This window comes from Eleginops maclovinus, chromosome 12, assembly GCF_036324505.1.
Source record: "Eleginops maclovinus isolate JMC-PN-2008 ecotype Puerto Natales chromosome 12, JC_Emac_rtc_rv5, whole genome shotgun sequence".
NCBI lineage: Eukaryota > Metazoa > Chordata > Actinopteri > Perciformes > Eleginopidae > Eleginops > Eleginops maclovinus.
In genome coordinates, this window is record NC_086360.1 from 5,638,498 (window position 1) to 5,660,952 (window position 22,455).

The window sequence follows — 22,455 nt, forward strand, 5'->3', positions numbered from 1 at the left end:
TATTGGCTACTGCTCCAACACATTGTGTCCTCATTGTCTTGATTAGACACAATTTGGAGGAGAATGAGTTGCCTGTTCACAGCGCAAACTGAGCAGTTATCTCTCATCTGTTTAGCTACCAGCCCACAATCCGATATTGTTCTTGAATCTGGAACCTTATGTCCCTATGTTTAACGTACCCTTCCAAGGTGATAAGAGTAAAAAAAAAGAAGAGATTGGGTATTAGATGTGTGTGTGACTCAGGAGGTTATGATGGCAGGCACTCCCCTCCCCCGCCTTCTGATGAAGCCATTGACAACAGATAAATCACTTCTGCCCTTGGACATGGAAGTAACCTTGTTTCTTCCAAATAAACTGAACCCTTAATTACACCTCAAAGCTACAAGCTTGTGTCAGGCCAGAGACAGACTGCTACATTTGATTCAGTATTTTTTCTAATTTGACAGCTGCTCATTTTGAAGCTCTTGAATTCTGAACTTGATGCAGCAGATTTAAATGTTCCATTTAGAACTGAATGTAATGACGGCACAGTCCCAAAATCAAGGAGAGGGGGAAAACAATGAAGATTTTAGCCATATTAAATCAAACTGCAATGAAATATATTGATTGAAATGTACAAGTGATAAATTACCAGAAGACTCATAATTTTTCAGAGTCAGAAAACATATTTATTCATAAGTGTTCAATTCGTGGTTTCAAAGAAATATACAGCAAACTTCATACTAATGAATAATATATTGGATTATAAATGTATGCCACTTCCCAATGTATATGAGGTTTCGAGCCACTGTGGTGGCCAGATAACAAGAAAGGACACATCATTTAAATATTAAAAATCTGAATGCGCACAGCTATAGCGCAGGGTTTCCGTTAGCCGGTAATTACCCGTTTTTTGGCCGGGAAAATGTATTAAAAAACCGGTAAATTCAAAACCTGCCGGTCAAAATGTCCGGTAATAATGCTCATACAACACTTATATAAGGTAGGCTATCCCTAGACATTTGTGTTTTGACAGCTACATTAGTGGTGCTGCGTCGTGACATCACCGTTTACTTCGCTGATTTTCCCAAACCGTATCCTTTTCTCCAGAGCGCCATGGTTCATTGTTTATTAATGTGGTTCAGCGCCATTTACCGCCCGCTGCAGTGCTGCTCTTCCAACGGCGTTTAGTCTGCCGTTAGCTCAGCTCGTTAGAGCAGCTGATGCAGACCCCCCATCCTCATCAGTGTATGTGGTTCAGTCTGAACCGACGCTGTTTGGCATCACAACGCTGTTATGAAAGTTTATCTGCTATAAAACGGATGATGTTAGCATAGCAGCCGAAGCTAATCTGACTATCTTGACTACTTTTTGCTATCTTATTGTGGCATAAACCGGTAACAACAACAACAACGGCACATTTTACAAAAGGACCTTTGACGATGTAAATGTAGTCTTTAAAAAAACAAAACATTTACTGACTTTTTTTTAAGATAACGTAAAGTGATGTTCTAAAATGACAACCGGGGGCCTTACAGAGTGAAGCTTGTTATAGAAGATGTATAAACTGAGAAAAAATGGCCTATGTTTTAAGTGTTTTATTGTTGATCCGCTCTGTTTTCTATTCTGTTTGTTGGCCCGCCACAGCAGCTGTCAGGACTGTCAGGTTTACAGCGTTGCTTCGCCTGCTTTAATCTCGATGGTCCCTGATGTTTCGAGCCGCGCTGTTCTCCAATTATCACTCATCCAGATCCGAACTCGCCTAGTCTTAAAACAAACGTGTAGAAAGTGTGCAGATCCAAGCCTTAAATAGGTTGTTATCAAAGGGCGTAAGGTCTTCTCCGACACAGGTTGCAGTATCTTCACAGTGACGAGAGGGTGCTGATTAACATCTCAACTTCTTTTTTCAAGATTTTTCATGCATTGTTTTCACTTACCTTAACCATACAGGCTTTTTAAAGCTGTCCACCTCCTCTAAGTCACATTTTCCTGTCTCACATTCCCTGATATGAAGGAAAGTCTCCCTATCTTCTAGCTGTTATTTAATTCACCATTTATTTTTCGTCTTTTTCTGTTATCTGGTTAGCGTCGCTTTGACACTTGACTTTTCTTCTGAAAATGTTGGAATTTAGTCATTTAATTGTGGCTGAAATATGAAATATATTATTATTAATAAATGATATTAAAAGAGAGGCCGTTATGCTTTTGTGTAGTGTGTTGTATAGGTTTTTATGTAAATGGTCTGCAAAGGCTAAAATCCCAAAGTCCCCCCCACCCCCACCTGGATTGCCCGCATAGGACTCCTTTGTCTACTTTGGCGACATAGTGACATCACTACGTAACACTCGTGCTTCTATTGGTAGGCGCTCCAACACATTGTACATGATTGGCTAACATAGGGTGACCAGATTTGAGGTGGCGAAAAAGAGGACACTTGTGATTGTTGGGGGGGAAGTCTAAGTACAGTAGACTTCTGTGCAAAGCGCCATTCAATTTAAGTACACGCTTAATGGTCCCATGAAAAACTGTGAAAACCGGACGTTTTCATGAATTTATAAACCCCCCCCGGACGCTCCGGACAGGACATAAAAAGAGGACAAGTCCGGGCAAAAGAGGACGTCTGGTCACCCTAGCTAACAGGACGGAACACACCTCAAGTACTTTGTGTGTTACTTGTGCACGTGAGAATATTCATTTTATGCAGCAATATACTTTATATTTTCGAGCTCAATTTGTACTTTTTTGTTAATATAAAAACACAAATGTGCCAAAACTTTTCAGCAACGAGGGAACATGCGCAGCGTTTATGAAAAGCGATGCAAAAAAAAACCAGCAACACTGCAAACACAACGCTGCAAGACGCTCAAAACACAATGGAAACGGGGACACTAAAAAGTGACGCACACAGCTGGGACCGGAGCGCTTGTTGATGTTATCGGATTGTTAAGTTGGTCAACTGTGAGGGTAGATATTGAATAATGTCAGAATGAATCATGCGATCACATTTTTAAAAGAAGCCAATAAAACATACATATTGAGGAAGTGTCACAGTTAGCCAACTTTATAATACCCGGACGTCAACAAGCGCTCCGGTCCCAGCTGTGTGCGTCACTTTTTACTGTCTCTGTCGTTTTGTTTTGAGGTTCTTGCAGTGTGTTTTTATTTGCAGCGTTTGGTTTATGCAGCACTTAAAATATACGCTGCGCATGCGTTTTCAAGTTGGTGAAGATGTGTCTTAACTTGCATGTGTTTGGCACATTTTATTTGCATTGTCTTTGAAAGTACACCTCGTTTCTCCCAATGGTGTGTTTAATGCCGTTATAGCACGTTTGCCCCTGTCAGCCACCGTACAAAGAAAGCTGGAAAATCGGAGATTCTCTGCATCTGCATTATTATTAGAGAGTTTGCGGATCCCGTTGTTGTCAGATCAAGTGTTGGTCAAAAAAGCTTTGTAAGAGAGAACTACGCTTTTTTTCTACTCCCTATAACCGTCTGGTGTGAGCTCGCACGATTGCACAGGGCATTATTGAAGTCTTGTGTGAACATAAAAGGCTGCTCATAAAAGTTCCCCGCAGTGAAGACGACCTAAATAAACACAGCCCTGGAAAGTAGTTAATCTACCCCCTTCTCTACATGGAGGCCAGGGACAGTAGGAGGCATTATAGGGAGAGGATACCTGAGGAAGGGACGGTTTGGAGTGGAAGAGCGCAGCCATTTGTTGGATGTTTCTGTCCAGAGTGCATTACAGCAGCATGAGTGGATGCATTTTTAGCAAGACCTCTGACACTTGCAATGTAACCGCTTTCCTCTGTACACTGGGAGTGGGACTAATAACCCCTGTGCCTTGTCTCTCACCACAATCACGGCTGTCAGTCCGATGTTAAGCAACTTTTTGTAAAAAGTTTTTCTTTTAGTTTTTTAATCTGAAAGCATCTTTCATACTTTAGAGTCTCTGTTGCTTTTGCAATACCGGCACTCTCTTACATTCGTTGTTTGGCTGCCAGTGGTGCTTTCAGCCTTCAGTCTGACTTTACTGCTCCCCCTGCAGGTATCTGGTCAACTCAAATATTTAAAACCTTGACATTGAATATTGCACACAACTGGAAACAATTTGTTTGCTATTCTGTGCTTTACACCCTATTTTCTTGTGGCAGTTTAGTCTAAGTTTGACTGTATATCCAAATATTGCTTGAGCTTTATTTATTTAATTCACCTTATCGTTGGAGCTATGGACAGCTTATAAGTCATTTAGCTGCTGTAAACTGAAATTCACTCTCAAACACAAAGCTCTATCTTACCTTGCACCAAGCCTCCACACGTTTGCCATCTAATAAAAACTTCTAAAAGGGTAAAAAAATAAATAAAAAATCAATTTCCACAGATAAAACACATACACAATAATATATTGAAAATAGAATGTTTATGTCGTCAATATGGTGTTACCCGTTGCTTTCCATTTGCATTTGTTACCTCTAGTTTGTTATTTTGCCTTTCGCAATCTTGTCTTTTTAGAACCATAAGTGACCAGAGAAAGTCAACAAAACGCTGCAACAGAAATTTTAGGATACTAAAAAGATATAATTAACCCTTCCTAACCGAATATACACTGGGAAAGGGGTTCAAGTTATAAGTCAATTGAATGGTTTGAAATCAAACCAACCTTTGGTGAATACCTGTCACACTTCTAAAAGCATACCCTGCTGTATTGCCTATTATACTCAAAATGAAACCAAATTGACAAAATAAACAACATGCTCTATCGAAGAAGACTTGACACTAATTGAAACCACAAACTGATCATCGTTTTTCTGGGTAAATCCAAGTGAGAAATATGGTCATTTTATCCTAGACTTCTATTGAATATATATGATAAAATATGCACTGAAAAGCTTAATTATGGGAAGAAATTAACACCTGTTGACACATCAATACTTAAGGATTCAGGATGTAATTGCTGTAGTGGCAACAGTGTCTAAAAATGTCAAACAATACCTAATTAGATTCTTTATGTTGACTATTCGATCAGTATTCGAGTATCGTCTCAAGTCAATGGTTTATTGAACATGTTTGTGGTTAGAAGCCTGAAATGATGTCTGTTGTTAACACAAGCTAAATCATTTTCTAATTTTGTTCTATTTTTATTTATTTATTTAGATGTTTATTGATCAGGGACAAATGTATTAAACATTATTTCATATGAAATACAAAACAGATGTCATGCATACAAGTTTCTAGCCGAAGCTAATTTGCAACCCCTGTCCCTGGTTAGGCTTTTGCTATTAAAACAGAGTTCATGAGCAAAGTTAAAAACAGTACAGAAACATGAACAAACAAAACATATAGACAGAGACAGAATCGATACATAAACAATAGTCAAAAACACAAAACATAAAGGGCAGGACACTAAAGGAGAACAGTAGTATATAAAAGTCATTGTTCTACGTCATCAAATATGCCAGTGAATACTCCACTCATGAAGTTCTCTGAAGTTTCTATGTGTCAAAAACGGCGGCATAAAAGTGGCTAAATGAGACTTCTAAACGTTATCACGATGACACTGTTCTTCCTTTAGCTTAGTGGTGGCGCTACGCAGCCATCCAGCTGTGATGTATTTTGTTATACAATTCCGTAAGCTTGTTGTGGTGGTAATATGTGGAGATTATCCTGCTGAACAAAACGTGTTAAATATCAAAAGCGTTTGCTACAACGCTTAATTTCTTCCATATGCGGACATCAGTAGTCCCATTGCCTTTTGTTGATGAAACCCTTGCAATGCTAACTTTGGGGTCTGGATTACAAAAACACGTCATCGTTGCAACAGTCTTTTGCTTAATATGTATTGTGCATCCTTGCTCTTAGTGCCTTGCTTCCCAGGGTCTTCATGATAACAAATCAAAGCTATTAGTACCCTCTGAAAAACAAACCAATCCATTTGTATCATCTCGATAAAGTGCAGTTAACCTTGTTTTTTTTCTTGTGGCGTTTAATGTGTAACATTTATTTCTGACTGGGGTTTAATGATCCTAATTGCTGTTTGGTGAAACAAAATGAAAAGCTTTCGCAGGGTTTCGTTTCTCACTGAAGATCTGAGCTTGGATCGTGTCCTCTTCATTAATTGTCTCATAATGTGGGCATATTGAAGCACTTTGAGACTGTAACTGTGATAAAGGGCTATGCAAATAAAGTTGACTTTAGAGGGAGCGTTTAAAGCTCCCACTGTTTATACCGTTCACTGTTGTGGCTTTCATTTATGTAGAGCTTGTCGTACGTCTCCTTCGAGTTGTGTAGAAAGTCTATATTTATATAGCGGGAAACTCATCCTTGCTGACATGTACTCACTCTGGCTTTTTTTTTTTTCAATCAGCGTTGTCTTTTTGTCACACGCTGAGCTCACCATCTGCTGCTCCTGCAGCACCGTCAACGTCCTTAAAAAGTCATTGCTGTATTTTTAATTATCTCCGTTTAATCACCCCTCTCTTCAGGGAGATGAAAGGTTATTAAAAAATGAGGCCGCATGGGGGAAATATTAGAAGTGCAGCAGAATACTGTATGCTAATATAGACAGCAATGACTGTTACTCTAGGTCCTGTTGTCCTTGTGCAATATGTTTGCTTTTAACTGTTAGCATTTAATCGTGATTAATCACAAGTTTAAAATTGGGAAGATGAAATGAATATATGTGTTGTGTAAGGAAACGCATGACAAACTTACAAGAGAAATCAGAGGTATTTCTATTTATTTATGAATTATAGGCATAAAATGATGTCTCATGCTCCCTGAACCACTCTTTCACAATCTGAGCCCGATGGATCCTGGCATTGCCATCTTGGAACATGCCCGTGCCATCAAGGAAGAAAAAATCCATTGGTGGAATAACCTGGTCCTTCAGTATATTCAGGTAGTCAGCTGACCTTATTCTTTGGGCACATACGTGCTGAACCTAGACCAGACCAACTGCAGCAACCCCAGATCATAACACTGCCCCCACAGGCTTGTACAGTAGGCACTAGGCATGATGGGTGCATCACTTCAGACACCTCTCTTCTTACCCTGATGCGCCCATCACTCTGGAACAGGGTAAACCTGGACTCATCAGACCACATGACCTTCTTCCATTGCTCCAGAGTCTAATCTTTTTGCTCCCTAACAAATTGAAGTAGTTTTTTCCGATAAGCCTCACTGACAGGCTGCTTTTCTTACGGCTACACAGCTGTTTAGTCCCAGTCCCCTGAGTTCCCTTCGCATTGTGTGTGTGGAAATGCTCTTACTTTCACTATTAAACATAGCCGTGAGTTCTATTGGTGTTTTTCTACCATTTGATTTCACCAAACGTTGAAGTGATCGCCGATCACGATCATTCAAGATGTTTTTCCGACCTCATTCCGTCCTGGAAGATAACGTTTCCCCGCTGTCCTTCCAGTTTTTGATAATGCGTTGGACAGTTCTTATCCCTATTTCAGTGGTTTCAGCAACCTCCTTGGATGTTTTCTCTGCTTGATGCATGCCCATAATTTGACCCTTCTGAAGCAGATTAACGTATTTTCCACGACCACAGGATATGTCTTTTGACATGACTGTTTAACAAATGAGAAGCTACTCACTGCATCAGTTAGGGTTACATAACATGCTGCCAGCTGAAACATAATCACCCATGCAGTAATTATCCAATGGGAGGCTCTTACCTATCTGCTTTGTTAATCCAGGTGGTGACAGAGGTTTTGGCTATGTCACAGTTAAAATAGAATTCTGAGAGGTTTAGTCAACTTACGGCATTCCTGGTCAAAAACGACCGCCATAGGAAATGAATGGGGAACCCTACATTATGTTTATCCATCAGATGATCCACACCAACAAAACGACAACCATGTTAATTTTGGAACACATTTTCAGTGTCTATTCCTTGTATATTCACTGCAGTTATTCATGAAAACCAGTAGTCTGAGACATTGACCACAGCTTAAAATATGGTCAAAAAACATGTGGTGATTTATTCATGTGTTTTTGTGTTATGTCCTTCAGATTTGACCGGGTAAGGAAATGGGGATAAACGAACATGACAAGAGGGTTAAATAAGGGCTACTATATAACAGTGTTAGTACTGGTTAGTTGATTTAGTTCCAAAATAACTAAACGCTGAATTACAGACGTCTCTTTCCCAATGGCAGTCAATGGGAAAATGTCCCAATGACATCACAGACTGCCACAAGTTGTAGTACCATCGTTTGGCCACTACAAACATTTGCTTCAACGTCTGGCCCACTTCCTGCAGGCTTTCACCCTCTGTCTGAAACCAGAGCCAAGTCTGCTCTGATTGGTTAGCTGGTTAGCTTTGTTGTTATTAGTCAACCGCTTAGAAATTTCCCGCCCCTTAGCCTATTGTGTTGAAGCGTGGCCAATAGAAGTACAAACTCTTAATTCATGGAGGAGTTGGGGCAAGATTACTATGTTGGTTTGTGTTAAGTTTTCCATATTTTAAGATTTTAGCTCAACATATATCTGTAGCAAAAGTGGGTGTGAAGTGAAAGTGAACATCCTTTGCCTTCATTCCAGTAAATTGTCTGTGGCAGTGTTGAAAAATCAATGTAAGAATCAATATTTTTTTTCTTCTGAAAAAAAGGCAGTAAGCTCAAAAATATATCAAAATGTACCACATTGCCTTTATATGATGGACTTTAGAAGACCTGAAACAAGCAGCCATACTATCTGTACTTAAAGGGGCCATATTATGCAGTTTAGGTTCTCATTCATACCATTCACTTCGATGTCTCACTATGGGATGCGCCTCCCTGCGTATACCTCTGAAGCATAGATCTCTTTACGCCACTCCTGATTGGCTGGTGAGCGCACCAAGCTAGTCAGGACCAGGCTAATCTGACCAGACATCTGCAACAACATAAATCACACAGATCTGGTATCAAAATGTTGAATTTCCAAAGGAAATGTTCCAAACTTGTCACTCAAGTAGGCATTAAAGGAGAGTGATGGATCCATGTCAGCCTAAATGTGCCACCACTTCCTCTTCCTCCTCTGCAGCCTGTCATTGACAGTCAGAAAGTCACACGTTTTTCAGCAGAGATTAGCAAGAGATGCAGCAGCAGTATGTAGCGTGAAAAGGTGATGTATCTTCAAACTGAATACTGAGGCACAAACACTCCTCCTTTTCTGTGAGAGAATAAGGCTTGTTAGCATTCATGTGCTGAGTTCCCACTCTATCATGTAGCAAGGTCCTCCATTATTGAGCAGTAGTAAATGCTTTGAAGTTGTGCTGTTTGGGGAGTTTTTGTTCTAAAACAGAGGCTAGGAGTGGTAACGTGTGGCTTTGAAAGGCAGAAATCTCAGCAGCTGGCTCAGTAATTGCTGTGCCTTATTGATCAATATCCTTTTTCTTGATTTTTCTCGGAGTGTTTACCCTATGCAATGGTTAAAGGATGATTCAGTAAATAGACTATATTGCAGCAGTGAAATCCACCAGCCTGCTCTGCTCTGTCATTGAAAACAAGGTCAAGGTGACGGTGAATCTAATTGATGCTCGGCTCGACCCCCCTCCCCCGATTCCCCAGGGATGTTTTACACCGCCAACACCTCCAACACACAGTTACATCAACGGCTCCGGCTCTCATCTCATTAGCATTTGACCTCGTGGGCGAAGCGAAGCTGCTTCATCTAATGCTTTTAATGGCCAGAAAATGTTCTGTGTAATTAAATTAATGTGTTGCCGTGCTTCTGATAACGTAAGAACAATTTCATGGCAGCATCAGCATCAAAGCGGTTTGTGGAAGGCTGTTTTTTTTTTTTAATTGGGCTCAGAAGCAAATTTTTGAAATGTCCCATATTAAACATGAAGCATCTGTTCTGTAAAAGCATGAGCTCATCCCAGAAGAGAACGAGCAGAAGGACTAGCACTGTGGTATGGCACATTGTTACAGATCCTTTTTAAAACAGGTTTATTCACGATGGGCCGGATGACTCATAGTTTCAATATAATGAACTGGCGGTAATTTAACTGTATACTGTTTATGATGTATTACCTGTTTATTGTCTCTCGTACATATTGGAGTTTACAACAGGGTATGCACTACAAGTATACCTGATACACCCTGGCGACGGGATGTTTACCGACTTTCCTGTTGTGCAGATTGTGACTCGAGAGAGTTATTAACAGCGGTTGCGTATCCTTTCAAACTAACCATAACCGCGTGCGTCATAAAGCAAGTCTGAGTTTTTGTTATGGTAAAGTTTTATTGTCTACTATTTATTGTAGAAGTTGTAGAACATTTTTTGGGATAGAATTAGGCGAAATGTGAAGCACAATGGTTGTTAATCTGACATCAGGGATTATCATTTTGAGCCTTGAAAACGCAGCCACACATTTGAAGCATTTAGCTGAGGCTTATTCAGAGCAGCTTAGTCAGCCTTAAATCGTGTATCACCCACATCATAAGCAACAAATACAAAGGTTAAGACTGCATCATTACCAAGCCAACACATGTTGCACCTGGTGTTTAAAAAGTGCTACACAAATGAATCTTAATAAATATGAAATAGAGTCATACTAGATTAAGACACATTTACTGAAGGTGGGAATTTAGTCATTTTTCTTCATTTTTTCTCACAGTGGGACCTGAACCGAGAAGCCGAAACTGAGAGACGTTCGAACGCATGAAGAGGCCAAGTGACGGGACACCGGTCCTCACTTAGACCTCTCCCACGATCCACCCCCCCTCCCCAGCCCCTGCATGGACATGGTGAGCTTCGCCTTATATATTGTGTGTGTGCACCTTAGCCAAATGTAAAAAAGGAAGCAATTAATTTGAAGCTAATACTGCAGATTATCACTTTTTTGATTTCGTATCCTCATGACTGATTGCACTTAATGTAAGTTCAATGCTTAATGTAATGTTATGTAGCCATTAATCATTTCTAGTCATATTTAAATACACCCATACTACCGATCATTCACTAGATAAACTACATTTTGAGTAGAAGAGGACACAACGAGTAACTTCTTACTGTCGCTAAAAAAAATGGAAGTGATGTCTTGGCGGTCCCGGCCATAGAAGGTTTTTAGCTTGTCGTGTTTCATGTACTCAGCGAAGGTTGCTATTTGTTCCCAGTTTGGTAGCTGATTAAGTTTGCTGTTTGCGGACAGCTCAAGAATTGGATTATCTGTCAGACAAAATAATGAATTGTAGGGATATTAGATGGTTTGTGGCAGCAGAATAACAAGAGTTGTGCCAAAACACTTGATGTGGATTTGTCTCCTTTGTCAGATACTGATTAGTATTAGGCCCGGGCAACACAACATAGATCCCCAAGGATTCGAGGGAGACTTTTGATGAATGAATTCACAAAAAGCTAGGTTTGAGAATATCCCAGCCCGATTTAAATTCAACTAAATAAAACACATTCTTCTTAAACTTATCTGCACATTTGATGAAGCCTAATGTTTTTTTAAGGGATAATGTGCAACGAGAATCCCAAAAATGTAAATATTCCGCTCGACTGCAAACCAACTGCTGGAACTGTGTCAACAGCAACGTTCTTTTCCTTTAGCAAGTCTTTAAACACTGCCAGAGCCCATACCGTTTTCCCATTGTCGTTTACTTCCTGTCTGTCTTCTTCTGCTGTTCCCTTTAGTGTTTACTTCCTGTCGGTCTTCTTCTGCTGTTCCCTTTAGTGTTTACTTCCTGTCTGTCTCCATCTGCTGTTCCCTTTAGTGTTTACTTCCTGTCTGTCTCCATCTGCTGTTCCCTTTAGTGTTTACTTCCTGTCTGTCTTAGCTGTTCCCTTTAGTGTTTACTTCCTGTCTGTCTTCTTCAGCTGTCCCCTTTAGTGTTTACTTCCTGTCTGTCTTCTTCTGATGTTCCCTTTAGTGTTTACTTCCTGTCTGTCTTCTTCAGCTGTCCCCTTTAGTGTTTACTTCCTGCCTGCCTTCTCCAGCTGTCCCCTTTAGTGTTTACTTCCTGTCTGTCTTCTTCTGATGTTCCCTTTAGTGTTTATTCCTGTCTGTCTTCTTCTGCTGTTCCCTTTAGTGTTTACTTCCTGTCGGTCTTCTTCTGCTGTTCCCTTTAGTGTTTACTTCCTGTCTGTCTCCATCTGCTGTTCCCTTTAGTGTTTACTTCCTGTCTGTCTCCATCTGCTGTTCCCTTTAGTGTTTACTTCCTGTCTGTCTTCTTCAGCTGTTCCCTTTAGTGTTTACTTCCTGTCTGTCTTCTTCAGCTGTCCCCTTTAGTGTTTACTTCCTGTCTGTCTTCTTCTGATGTTCCCTTTAGTGTTTACTTCCTGTCTGTCTTCTTCAGCTGTCCCCTTTAGTGTTTACTTCCTGTCTGCCTTCTCCAGCTGTCCCCTTTAGTGTTTACTTCCTGTCTGTCTTCTTCTGATGTTCCCTTTAGTGTTTATTCCTGTCTGTCTTCTTCTGCTGTTCCCTTTAGTGTTTACTTCCTGTCTGTCTTCTTCTGCTGTTCCCTTTAGTGTTTACTTCCTGTCTGTCTTCTTCTGCTGTTCCCTTTAGTGTTTACTTCCTGTCTGTATTATTCTGTACATTTCTCTGCAACCATTACTCTCTCTTTTAACCCTTTTCTTTCTCTTCTACAATTTTTCTTTTTCTTTACTGGCGACAGTCCAGCCATCATGAATCCAAAGTGTTGTGCTCTCCCAAAATGTAAAAATGAATATTCAAAAAGTATGCCATGATGTTTTCTGATGGATAAAACAAATGTTTGTTGTTCACAGCTGATGTTTAATCAACCAGGCTTCTTTCTGCGGATTAATATGACTGCACATAGTCCCTTGATCGCCCTTAGCAACAGTCATATTATGCTTAGCAGCAGTGTGTTAGCAAGTATTAACAATCTCTGGAAAAAAAGTGGTTTTACAGAGGGAAAAAAAAGTTATTTCTGATGTGTGTGTCAGATTTACCTGAATGGCATCCAGCTACAAACCCCGCAAAGCAATTAATGAAAGCAGTGAATGTCATTACCGTGTAATTGCAGAGCGGGCCTCAACAACCGGATGTCAGACAAATAAAGCCTGACGTGGGACCGGCATCCAGAATCCCTAGTCCTAATTTTTCATTTAGATCTTGTTAATGTTTGTGTGTACGTTTTGTGTGTTATGGCTGTTGACACCGCCCACACTTGCTGCTACACAGCCTTGAATGCCCCCGGCAGTTCAGCGAGAGATTAGCTAGGTCGTGATGAATGACCCTCGCAACTCCAGCACAAGCCCCCGGGACTAGTGGCCATGAATTATTAAAGCGCCATCATAAATAACTCACCGTAATGAGGGTGTGCTTACACACTGCGGGCGGGGAGAGAGGCAGGAGAGGAAAAAGGGGACCGGGAGTTGAAGAGGAATGGGTGATGGAGAGAGATAGCTGTTTGACCTTGGACTGAAAGCCTGGTTTGGTGCTCGTCTGATGGGCACTCAGGTTTGTAAAAAGGAGCAGGAGCTAATTTTGCACATCAGCCCTTTTTATTCCGCTCTCGCTCCATCCCTCTAAGTCCATGTCATAAATGTTAATGTTAAGTAATGGCGGATGTATCTGGGCCACGCAGAGATTGGCAGCAGTGCAGGTCTCGTCACGTGTTGCTGTCATCGTGCGCGCCGTGATGAGCCTCGCTGAACACAAACCCCAGTGTCTGAGGAGGAAGTCGAGGGAAAACAACACCAGACGGGCGTTGAATTAAAAACAGCGGTTCAAGTTCAATGACATTTATTCTGCTCTGGATTCTTCCAGCAAATCAACAAACTCTACCAATTTCTCCGTCATACCCAGAACCGGCATTGCTTTGAAGAATGATGAAGATGACGATCTTTCTTTTAACCATGAAACCCCATTTGTGATGGTTCAGTATTGAGGACCTTTGAAACAGCTGAGTGAGCTGGTTTATAGCAGCTAAAAAGCAGCTGAATAATCCTGAAATAACCTTAAATGGCATTTACACTACAAAATATATGGCTTAAAATGTCTTCAGTCTTTCCATCAGATCTACTTGCTGCAGAGATTTCTTCCCATTCAGCAAAAAAATGTCCAACACTGATCTCGCTGGATAAGTTCTATATTACAGTTGGTGATTCAGTTAAACAATGGGGTCAAGGCTCTGTGCAGACCAGTTAAAGGAGCACTATTTTGCTCATTTTCAGGTTCATATTTGTATTTTGCACCTTTACTGGGACATGTCTCCATGCTCTAATGTTCAAAAAGGTCTTTATTTTTCTCATACAGCCTGTGCCTTAAAATACTCCACTACAAGTAAAAATGCAAAAGTATTAGCATTAAAATATACTTGAAGTATAAGTACAAGTAGGAGTACCTGCTCTGAGAACAATATAAAGAACAGAAGTATTATCTGAAAAATGAACTTCAACTAACAACAGTAAAAGTATGCAGAATGAGTTATTTTAGCCTGTTTTTATACAGTTTGTCAATGTGGATCAAATTTAAATAGTAAATACTGTGTAAATGAGTACTACAGTACTGCATTATACCAGATCAGCATATCAGACTTTGCGATTTAAGCCACACTACAGGAAGGGGAAAAATAGGGCCCGCAATAATCTTAGAAATCCAATTCCTTAATGGACCCGTGTCATTGTGCTGTTACATTAAGATAGATCGATCATTTTTAAAACCCTCAAAGATTATTTACGTCTATTACATCCACATTCAGCTGAATGAGAAATTCTTAATTTTCCTTATGTTTTGAGCCTGAAATGACTCGATAACAATGAATATAGAAATCCCAAAACCAGATCTGATACATCTTAAAATGCCCTTGTGGTATTTTCCTGTGTACAAACAAATTAGGCAAAACCAACCCATTAAAGGTCAAGGTTTGTGGCAGTGAAGTTGTGCAGTGTTGTAAGTCATATATTTTTCACGACATTTTGGGGACGTCTGGACCATTACCTTTTGTCAGCCGAGCTTCGTCTCTCTGCTTCAGCAAACCAGAAAGACAGAATAGAAGATTTTAAGACTGACTTTATTTGTTCATTTATGTAGTTAGCAAATATATATTGAACCATGATGAACTTTTGAACAATGTTGGGTACAGAGAGCTCATAGGCATGTAGTAATTCTGTTCACAGACAGTTGGTATAAGTCTATACGTCCTATCAGGTTCTCTTAATAATTTGGAACATGCTCACTAAAAAAAGTCAACCACATTACCACTGATGACATTTACGCTGAATTAAAGAAAATGTTGAGGCAGATAGACCTCCTCAAAGGTCACACGCTGTAAAGGCCACAGGTTTAATCCCTGCAGAAGTCAATTTAGGTCCATCAGCGGCCATGTTTCCTCTCTGGATGACCTTGAGCTTCACACTGAACCTGCGCCCTCCGTGTGATTCAACCTGCACATCAGCTGGAAAGAAAACCTTAAATAAAAAATGACCGTGTCTCCTTGTTTTTCTCTCCTGAACCCAGAGGTCTTTCAGATCGTTTGCTAATGACGACCGCCATGTCATGGCCAAGCACGCCAGCATCTACCCGGCACCGGAGGAGCTGGAGGCCGTCCAGAGGCTGGTGTCCACTGTAGAGGGAGCACTCAAGAAAGTCTCTGATTGGATGGATGGACTAAATAAATCCTCAGGAAAGCCCTCCAGCAATAATGAGGCTGAGGACATTCAAGTGGAGGCAGACGCTGCTGAGACAAAGTATGTCCTGCTGAATGTGTATTTTAGGGTTGTTTAAATGTTCATACCGGGATGATTTCTAAATAAAAAAGCTACATTTTATAAGGTTCTGTCCAGAGAACCATAGTTTTTTGATTATATTAAAATAGTCTTGCTCAGTGAGTGTGGGAGAGAAACTCCCTCTGGTGGGAACACTGGGATCTTAGCCTTTGCAGACTATTTACATACACAAAAACCTAATTTACATACTACAGGAACTGGAATTACCCCAAAAAGTATAAAAGGGCCCATTCAAATGTTGGAATGTCCTTGAGCAAGACAAGAAACCCCCAAATGTATCCCGTAATTTCAACATTATCTAAATGTATGTTGGTAGCTTTAGGTTAAAAGGATCATCTTTCAAGTAGACCCGTTCTCACCCGTTGTACCTTTTATCCATTTCCTCAATACAGTACCACATCCTTTCCCTCATAAAACTGTGTTCTGCTGTAAATCATCATCAGGAGGGAACGTGTGATGATTGGTTGATTAAACAAGCCCAACAAGCAATCATAAATCCTCAACATTTGGCATGTTGCCTGAAAATCCACCCAGAGGTTCTGTACTCGGAAATCATCTCAGACATGATACAGAGAGGAAGCTGATTTATACAGTATATTATACTGTTGGTGTATAGGAGGATGTCAAGTCAGCAATGTTTTTGCACAGGTGGAGAGAATTTCCAGAATGTCTCAAAGAAGAATCATTTAAAAAACCTTGAGTGAAAAGTGTCAGTTCACACAGATTACCAAAACATATTTATTTTCTTAAAAGGGTCCGATTATACTCTATTAGTGTGTCTCTTCAGTGACATGTCTCCATGCTTTAATGTTCAAAGCTCTTTATTTTTCTCATACTGACTATTCCCTTTTTGAAATGTAGTGGTTTAAAGTAGCATTACAATGAAAATACTTGCGGAAACTGTATCAAGGACCCGGAAGTGGGCATAGCAAAGGCTCCATCGACTAAAAGCAATAGGATTTTTCCAATGGAACTTGGAATGTTGCAGCAAATAAGTTTCTGTTTAGATTAGATTCAACAAAATGCAGTTTGCATCCAACCAGAGAGTGCAAAGAGTAGTTTAAGTGTTGAATGTTACAGTATCTGTGGCCAACACAAGTCATCTTCACATATTACCAACACATGTATAATATGTGAAGCGTAAATTCAATCACCAGAAGTAAAAAGCTAACATTCAGCTATAAACTAAAACACCACAGTCCATATCCCCTCCATTAAGCTTAAGGCAGAGTTGTGTCTGTTGTTATAATGTAGGGAGTGCCCACTTGTCACTTTTGTAGCAACCGACACATTTACGAGTGGGGTGTTTATTGACATGTTTTATGTTGTAGAACAAAACATGAAAATCGTGTAGGCTATTGTTAACCACAGACCTTAATTCATCAAAAAAGCCTTGAGGCGAGATAACCCAGAAGGGCTTAGATGCTAACTCATTCCCAGATGTAGGACTCATTACTGCACCACTCTAAATACAACCATCCCATATATCATATCGTATTAACTGTACAATATTTGGACATGAACTTTAGTTATTTTGTCATTATCTACTTGTCGTACGACATGAAATAACATCATCAATCTTTATGTTTACAACTTGTCAAAAGATATATTAACATGACCTTAATAATCCTTACTTTAAAGATATTTTTGGTATTTATTGACCTTACCACAATCAATTTCCCATTATTGTCCTAACGTCTGATATTTGGACATTACCTCGCCCCATAGTTGCAATGAGTATTTCCACATTTAGAAATAAAATCACCTCACTGCTGAGGACTTGTTCTCAGGCTGTATTTGTGTCAGCTTTTCCATGTCTACAAAATAATCTGATGCTGGCTGTCCTCCATCTTCCCTCAGGCCGGACTACACGCCAGTGCTTTGCGGGATCACGCGCGTCGGCCTGGTGGCCAAAGGCCTGCTGATCAAAGGGGACTTGGATCTGGAACTGGTGCTGATGTGCAGGGAGAAACCCTCCAAAGTGCTGCTATACACCATCAGCGCTAACCTCCCCCTGCAGATCCAGGTACACGCAGCCCCCCCTGCAGCACTGCCGTGTTCAGCATTGTGCATCCAGAATAAGCCATCAAAGCACAACAGAGGAAACAACCTTGGGGTGGGCGGGGCTCTTTAAAAGATTTCGTTGTGATACTAACTTCAGTGTTTTTTATTTCAACCCACCTTAAAGGTCTCCTATTAGGCAATATTTGAACAATATGTTGTAGGGCCATATCTATACAAAACTTGTCTGTGAAGTGTGTTGCTCAAAATACCAAACAGATCACCCATTGTAGCATGCGTCATCCCCCTCTATCTCAGCCCTGTTGCTGAAGTGCTGATCATGTCACTGTCTCTTTAAATTTGAGCTGACCTGAAGTTGGCCACGCCCCTTTGCAGCATCATGCAGCTCTCTCTCCTGTGAAAGTTTTCTACCAGCAGTAAAGTAAATGCCATATTATGTTCCAAATCACATCAAGGATTATTTCTGAAACAGTATGGAACTCAAACGTTTTTACCACAAGGACAGGAACTTTTTTATATCTTGCTTCTTTACACATAATCTCTCCAGTACAGTGTTAGTTCTGAGTGTTAGCGAAGTTTGCTAATGTAAACGCAGACCATTTTACTTCCAAAACAGTTGCTTCAGTTCGCTGACTGTATATTGGGGACGATAGGTTGGGACGTGTCACGTGGGCGGGATGTTGCCAGGAGTTCAATGTAAAGCCAGCCCACATTTCAGTTATTACGTCATAAGGACGGCAAATCTGGAACAGCTCGTTGGTACCCCCGTTTTTAGAGATGTGGGTAAGGAAGAAAAATAAAGGGTTGTATTTCCTGACACTTTGTGAGTCTACTTACACACCGGGGACACATATTTATGTATAAAACACAGCAAGAAGTACATTTTATATACTAGGGGACCTTTAATTGAAAAATATTACAATCAAAATACTTCGTAAAACATTTTTGTGACTTGTGCAGATTAAGTTGTAATCATTAGCAACACAAACCGGTAGAGAGGAGTTCAAGCCTTAGTGAAACATTTTCCTTCCCCCAGGATAATGATGAAGAACAATAATGATGTATTACAGAGTCATTTTCATGGGCGAAATAAACCCTTTCTCAGGGAGAGAAAAAAAGATTTGTATTCTTAAACCAGATGAAAGGATTATTTTTAGTGAAGAGAAGAGACTCAATGAATGGAGAGTGTTTGAAGTGGATATGATATGAAAAAGGAAGTGGCACTGGGGCTTGTATCTGTCTCCCTGACATGTGTAACGCCCACTGTCAGAGCATGAGTACCCTCTCTTTACAGCACTAACTGTTATTTAAAAAAAGTAATGTCTCCCTGCAACCCTACGAGCCCTGTGGGTTTCTAGCAGCCTTAATGTTGTAAAAACGAGTGGTATCACAAGATCTCTACCCTTCAGATGAGTTTCAACAGAGCCACACCCCCCTCTTTAAGCATCTGCTAGCTTACAAAGCATTGTCAACGTACACGGTGCTTCCTGTGCCCCCCCCCCCATCTCAGTTAATTACCTGCCATATCTGCCGTGCCGGCTTCATCATAAATGGAGGAAACCGTTTGAAGCTCTCATTTCCTGGGCCAAGCTGTGAGGGATTGACAGGGAGAGGGGTGATGGATGGGGGTCATTCCTCGCAGGGAGAGATAGAGCACTTGGCAGCGAAGGAAACGAGAATCGGAAAAGCAAGATAGTTTGGCGTGCTGGGAATTGCCTTGCGATAACTACTTGGGTTCAAGCTGCAGATGAAATGTGGTGGTAAACAGAACAGTTTGTGTGCTTTTTGCTGCTTTCACGGGCCCATATCATAGCACGGAAATCAGGCTTTGTAGTTATTTTGGGATTTTTACGGTTGATTCATGATGGGGTCATTAGCCGGCAGCTAGCAGTAGCCATGTTACGAATGGTATCTGAACAACTTGCACAATCTTTATCTTCCCATGATGGACTGAACGTGTGTTAACATCTGCATTTTTTATGCATGAATGCAAAAGTCTGTTTCCAACTTTTCCACATTTTACCGATGTCCCACATTTGATTGACAGTTGTCCATTCAAAACTTGGCTTTTATCCAAAGGTATTTAGAAAACACGAGAGGGCTTTCACTATTAAGTTTGTCAGATGTCAATCAATCAACAGAGAAATGTATTAACTTATAGGTGTAGCCATGGAGGGCGACTCCAGAGAGTTTTTCTGAATCTTTTTTTCAATTGCGCATGTAGGTGAATACGTTTTGAAGCGATACTTTGAAACTCACAAAAACACCCTGGATAGACCTTATTTCAATCTAAACTAGCTCTTAGCAATACAGTTACATGTATTGTCCCGCATTGTCCCGCACAAATGTATTCTTTGTCCCACATATGATTTGTTGCCACCGGTCACCCTAGGTTTACTATGAGTGGTTAAAATGAAAGGCCTGTTTTTAAGGCAGTGAAGGCCAATAAAGTACATACAAGTACTTTATGTGTAGGCCACTGACCTTGTTCAGACAGCTTGTCCCAAACAGAGTAGAACAGCAGCGCCTCGCTCTCTACAAACAGCAATGTTTCCACTTTGATTTTCGATTCTTAATTAATGGTGCAACCCTGCCTTGCAGACAATGACGGAGGAGAAATTCGAGGTGCAGTCGTGCGTGCCCGAAGCAGCCATCCGGGTCAGCAGCACCAAAGACCCTCGACTCACGCTGAAGATAACCCTCTCTTCCTTAACCATGAGGGAGGAACACAGCACCGCAGAAAAAGGTATTGACCCCTCTCCCCTCCATGCTTTACCCCCTTTTACGCTTCCTGTTTGGGGAGATGCTTGCCCTGTTCTTATCTGAACCATTTCCTGTCAACAGAGGGCTGAGACGAAGGAATATAAAGTGGGAATTTGAAGGTATAAAAGTGCTATGAAACCTGAGCTTAATTTGGTAGAGATCCTGGAGAAAAATTGGGAAGGACGATACATTGAGAGACCTGAGAGGCCAACAGGGGGAAAAAAGAGAAGGGGCGATATGGATCTGGGTCAAGTGTAGGGGAAATAGCTGATGGCCGGTGAAGGATGGTTTCCGCAGGGGATGTTCTGGGTTGGGATTGGAGAAAAAAGGACACTGTTGTATATCATCCTGCATCTGACGAAAGGCAATCAGCTATCCAATAAACAGGGTAGAGTAGAATAGTTTTTCCTTTATGTCAGACATGTTAAACCATGAATTAATTTATAAGATATATTTTAAGAGATTCGTCTTTTAAGATAATGACCTGGTTTTTAGGCCTGTCACAATAATTATGTAACGATATATGGACACGTCCCTAACATTTTCAATCATACGACATATAGACATGACTTTATTATTCTTTATGTTACCGACTGGTTTTACAATTACATTGATTTGGCATGAATGTTCATTTTTTTACTGCCAAATTTGACAAAATATTGACATTACAGACTTGGTGGTACCTATGGACCTTACCACAATCAGTTTGACATTATTTTCCTAATGTACGATATTTGGACATTACCTCGTTTTAACGTTACCTGAATTATCATTAGACATTTCGTTCAGCCTATTGAAATGACCTCCATTAATTTGGGGAAATCAATTTTTCGTGCAATATACGGACATGACCCCAAAAGTTTTAACATAATCAAACATGAGCCATTTCCCTTTGATTATAAAACGTTACAAAAAGAATAAAAAAAGTCCATTCTAGTAATCTTTTTGGCTGTACGTTTTTGTTTCATTTGTTTTTTTAAATTAAGGATTTTTTAAAGATCTGATTTTCTTGCAGGATTTTCTTTCATTATTTTGCTATGCTGTTATCATTATATGGTCTTAAATTCACAATGATATCATTAATTGCAATTATTTATCGGACAATATAAATCTTGCAACAAAATCGTGGCGGGCCAAATGGCTGTGCAAACGAAGGTGCCCCTAATACCAACGAGACAATTCATCTGTTTTAATCAACTTTGGAAAATTATGCATTCCAACAAATTGGACATTTTAAAATGAATGAAATGCGAGTTAGAAGTGAAGAGCTGCCATTACAGTGACTACCATTGTGGTCCCACTCCCAAGGGGAGAAGATTGAGTCAAGCTGGTACTGAAGGTAGAAAAATAGATTCTGCCAAAACAGCTGCTGAGGAAAAGTCACATCAAGGAGAAAACCATTTTTCCTTCAACCACTTCCTGTCAGCACAAACAAGGAAATTGTTTCATTCAGGTTTGTTATGGCGTGAAATCCTTCCACTTCTCCTGTCTTAACACAGGCAAGAGCAGTGTTGACTGTCCTCACAGTTTCCAACACAAACAAATAAATAGGTTTTTAGGTGGAAGCCTTGGTGGGTTCTCCCACATAGTTCCCTGAAGAATCTTCCTATTTAGAGTGTATAAACTCTGTCATTGGGGTCTAAAAATTAGTTCCATTTTGTATCCAAACTATCTGCATTCACCAAGATCACAGAGTAGAAAATCTTTATATCTTATTGCTCTTGTTATAATAAAGAGAAATGCATTTTGGTAGCAGTCTTCTCATTTTATCCGCCACTGAAGGATTCTTTCTCCGGCTGAAATGATGAACGCCACTGAGCTGGTGTCTGCGCTCAACCTAAGATCATTTATTACGCAGAGAAAGCACTCTCTCACAGTTGTTGTTTTCGTGTAGTTCAACAACAGAGTGGTGAGTCCTTTTTTTTATTTTTTGTGTCTTTATTTCTTTAGTCAAGCAAGACATGACAGGGCAGACTATACAAAGATTAATAC

The 22,455-nt window shown here is 40.3% G+C and overlaps 1 protein-coding gene across 2 annotated transcripts in view; it reads left to right on the forward strand.

Moving 5' to 3' along the window:
* Positions 1–22,455, forward strand: part of LOC134873216 (spermatid perinuclear RNA-binding protein-like) — a 95,614-nt gene that overhangs the window by 14,450 nt on the left and 58,709 nt on the right. For both annotated transcript variants that reach the window (XM_063896679.1, XM_063896680.1), the window contains exons 2-5: positions 10,595–10,724; positions 15,410–15,639; positions 17,539–17,704; positions 20,302–20,446. In XM_063896679.1, the coding sequence (XP_063752749.1) occupies positions 10,716–10,724; positions 15,410–15,639; positions 17,539–17,704; positions 20,302–20,446 (550 nt within the window). In that variant the 5' untranslated portion in view covers positions 10,595–10,715. The remainder of the gene's footprint in view (positions 1–10,594; positions 10,725–15,409; positions 15,640–17,538; positions 17,705–20,301; positions 20,447–22,455) is intronic.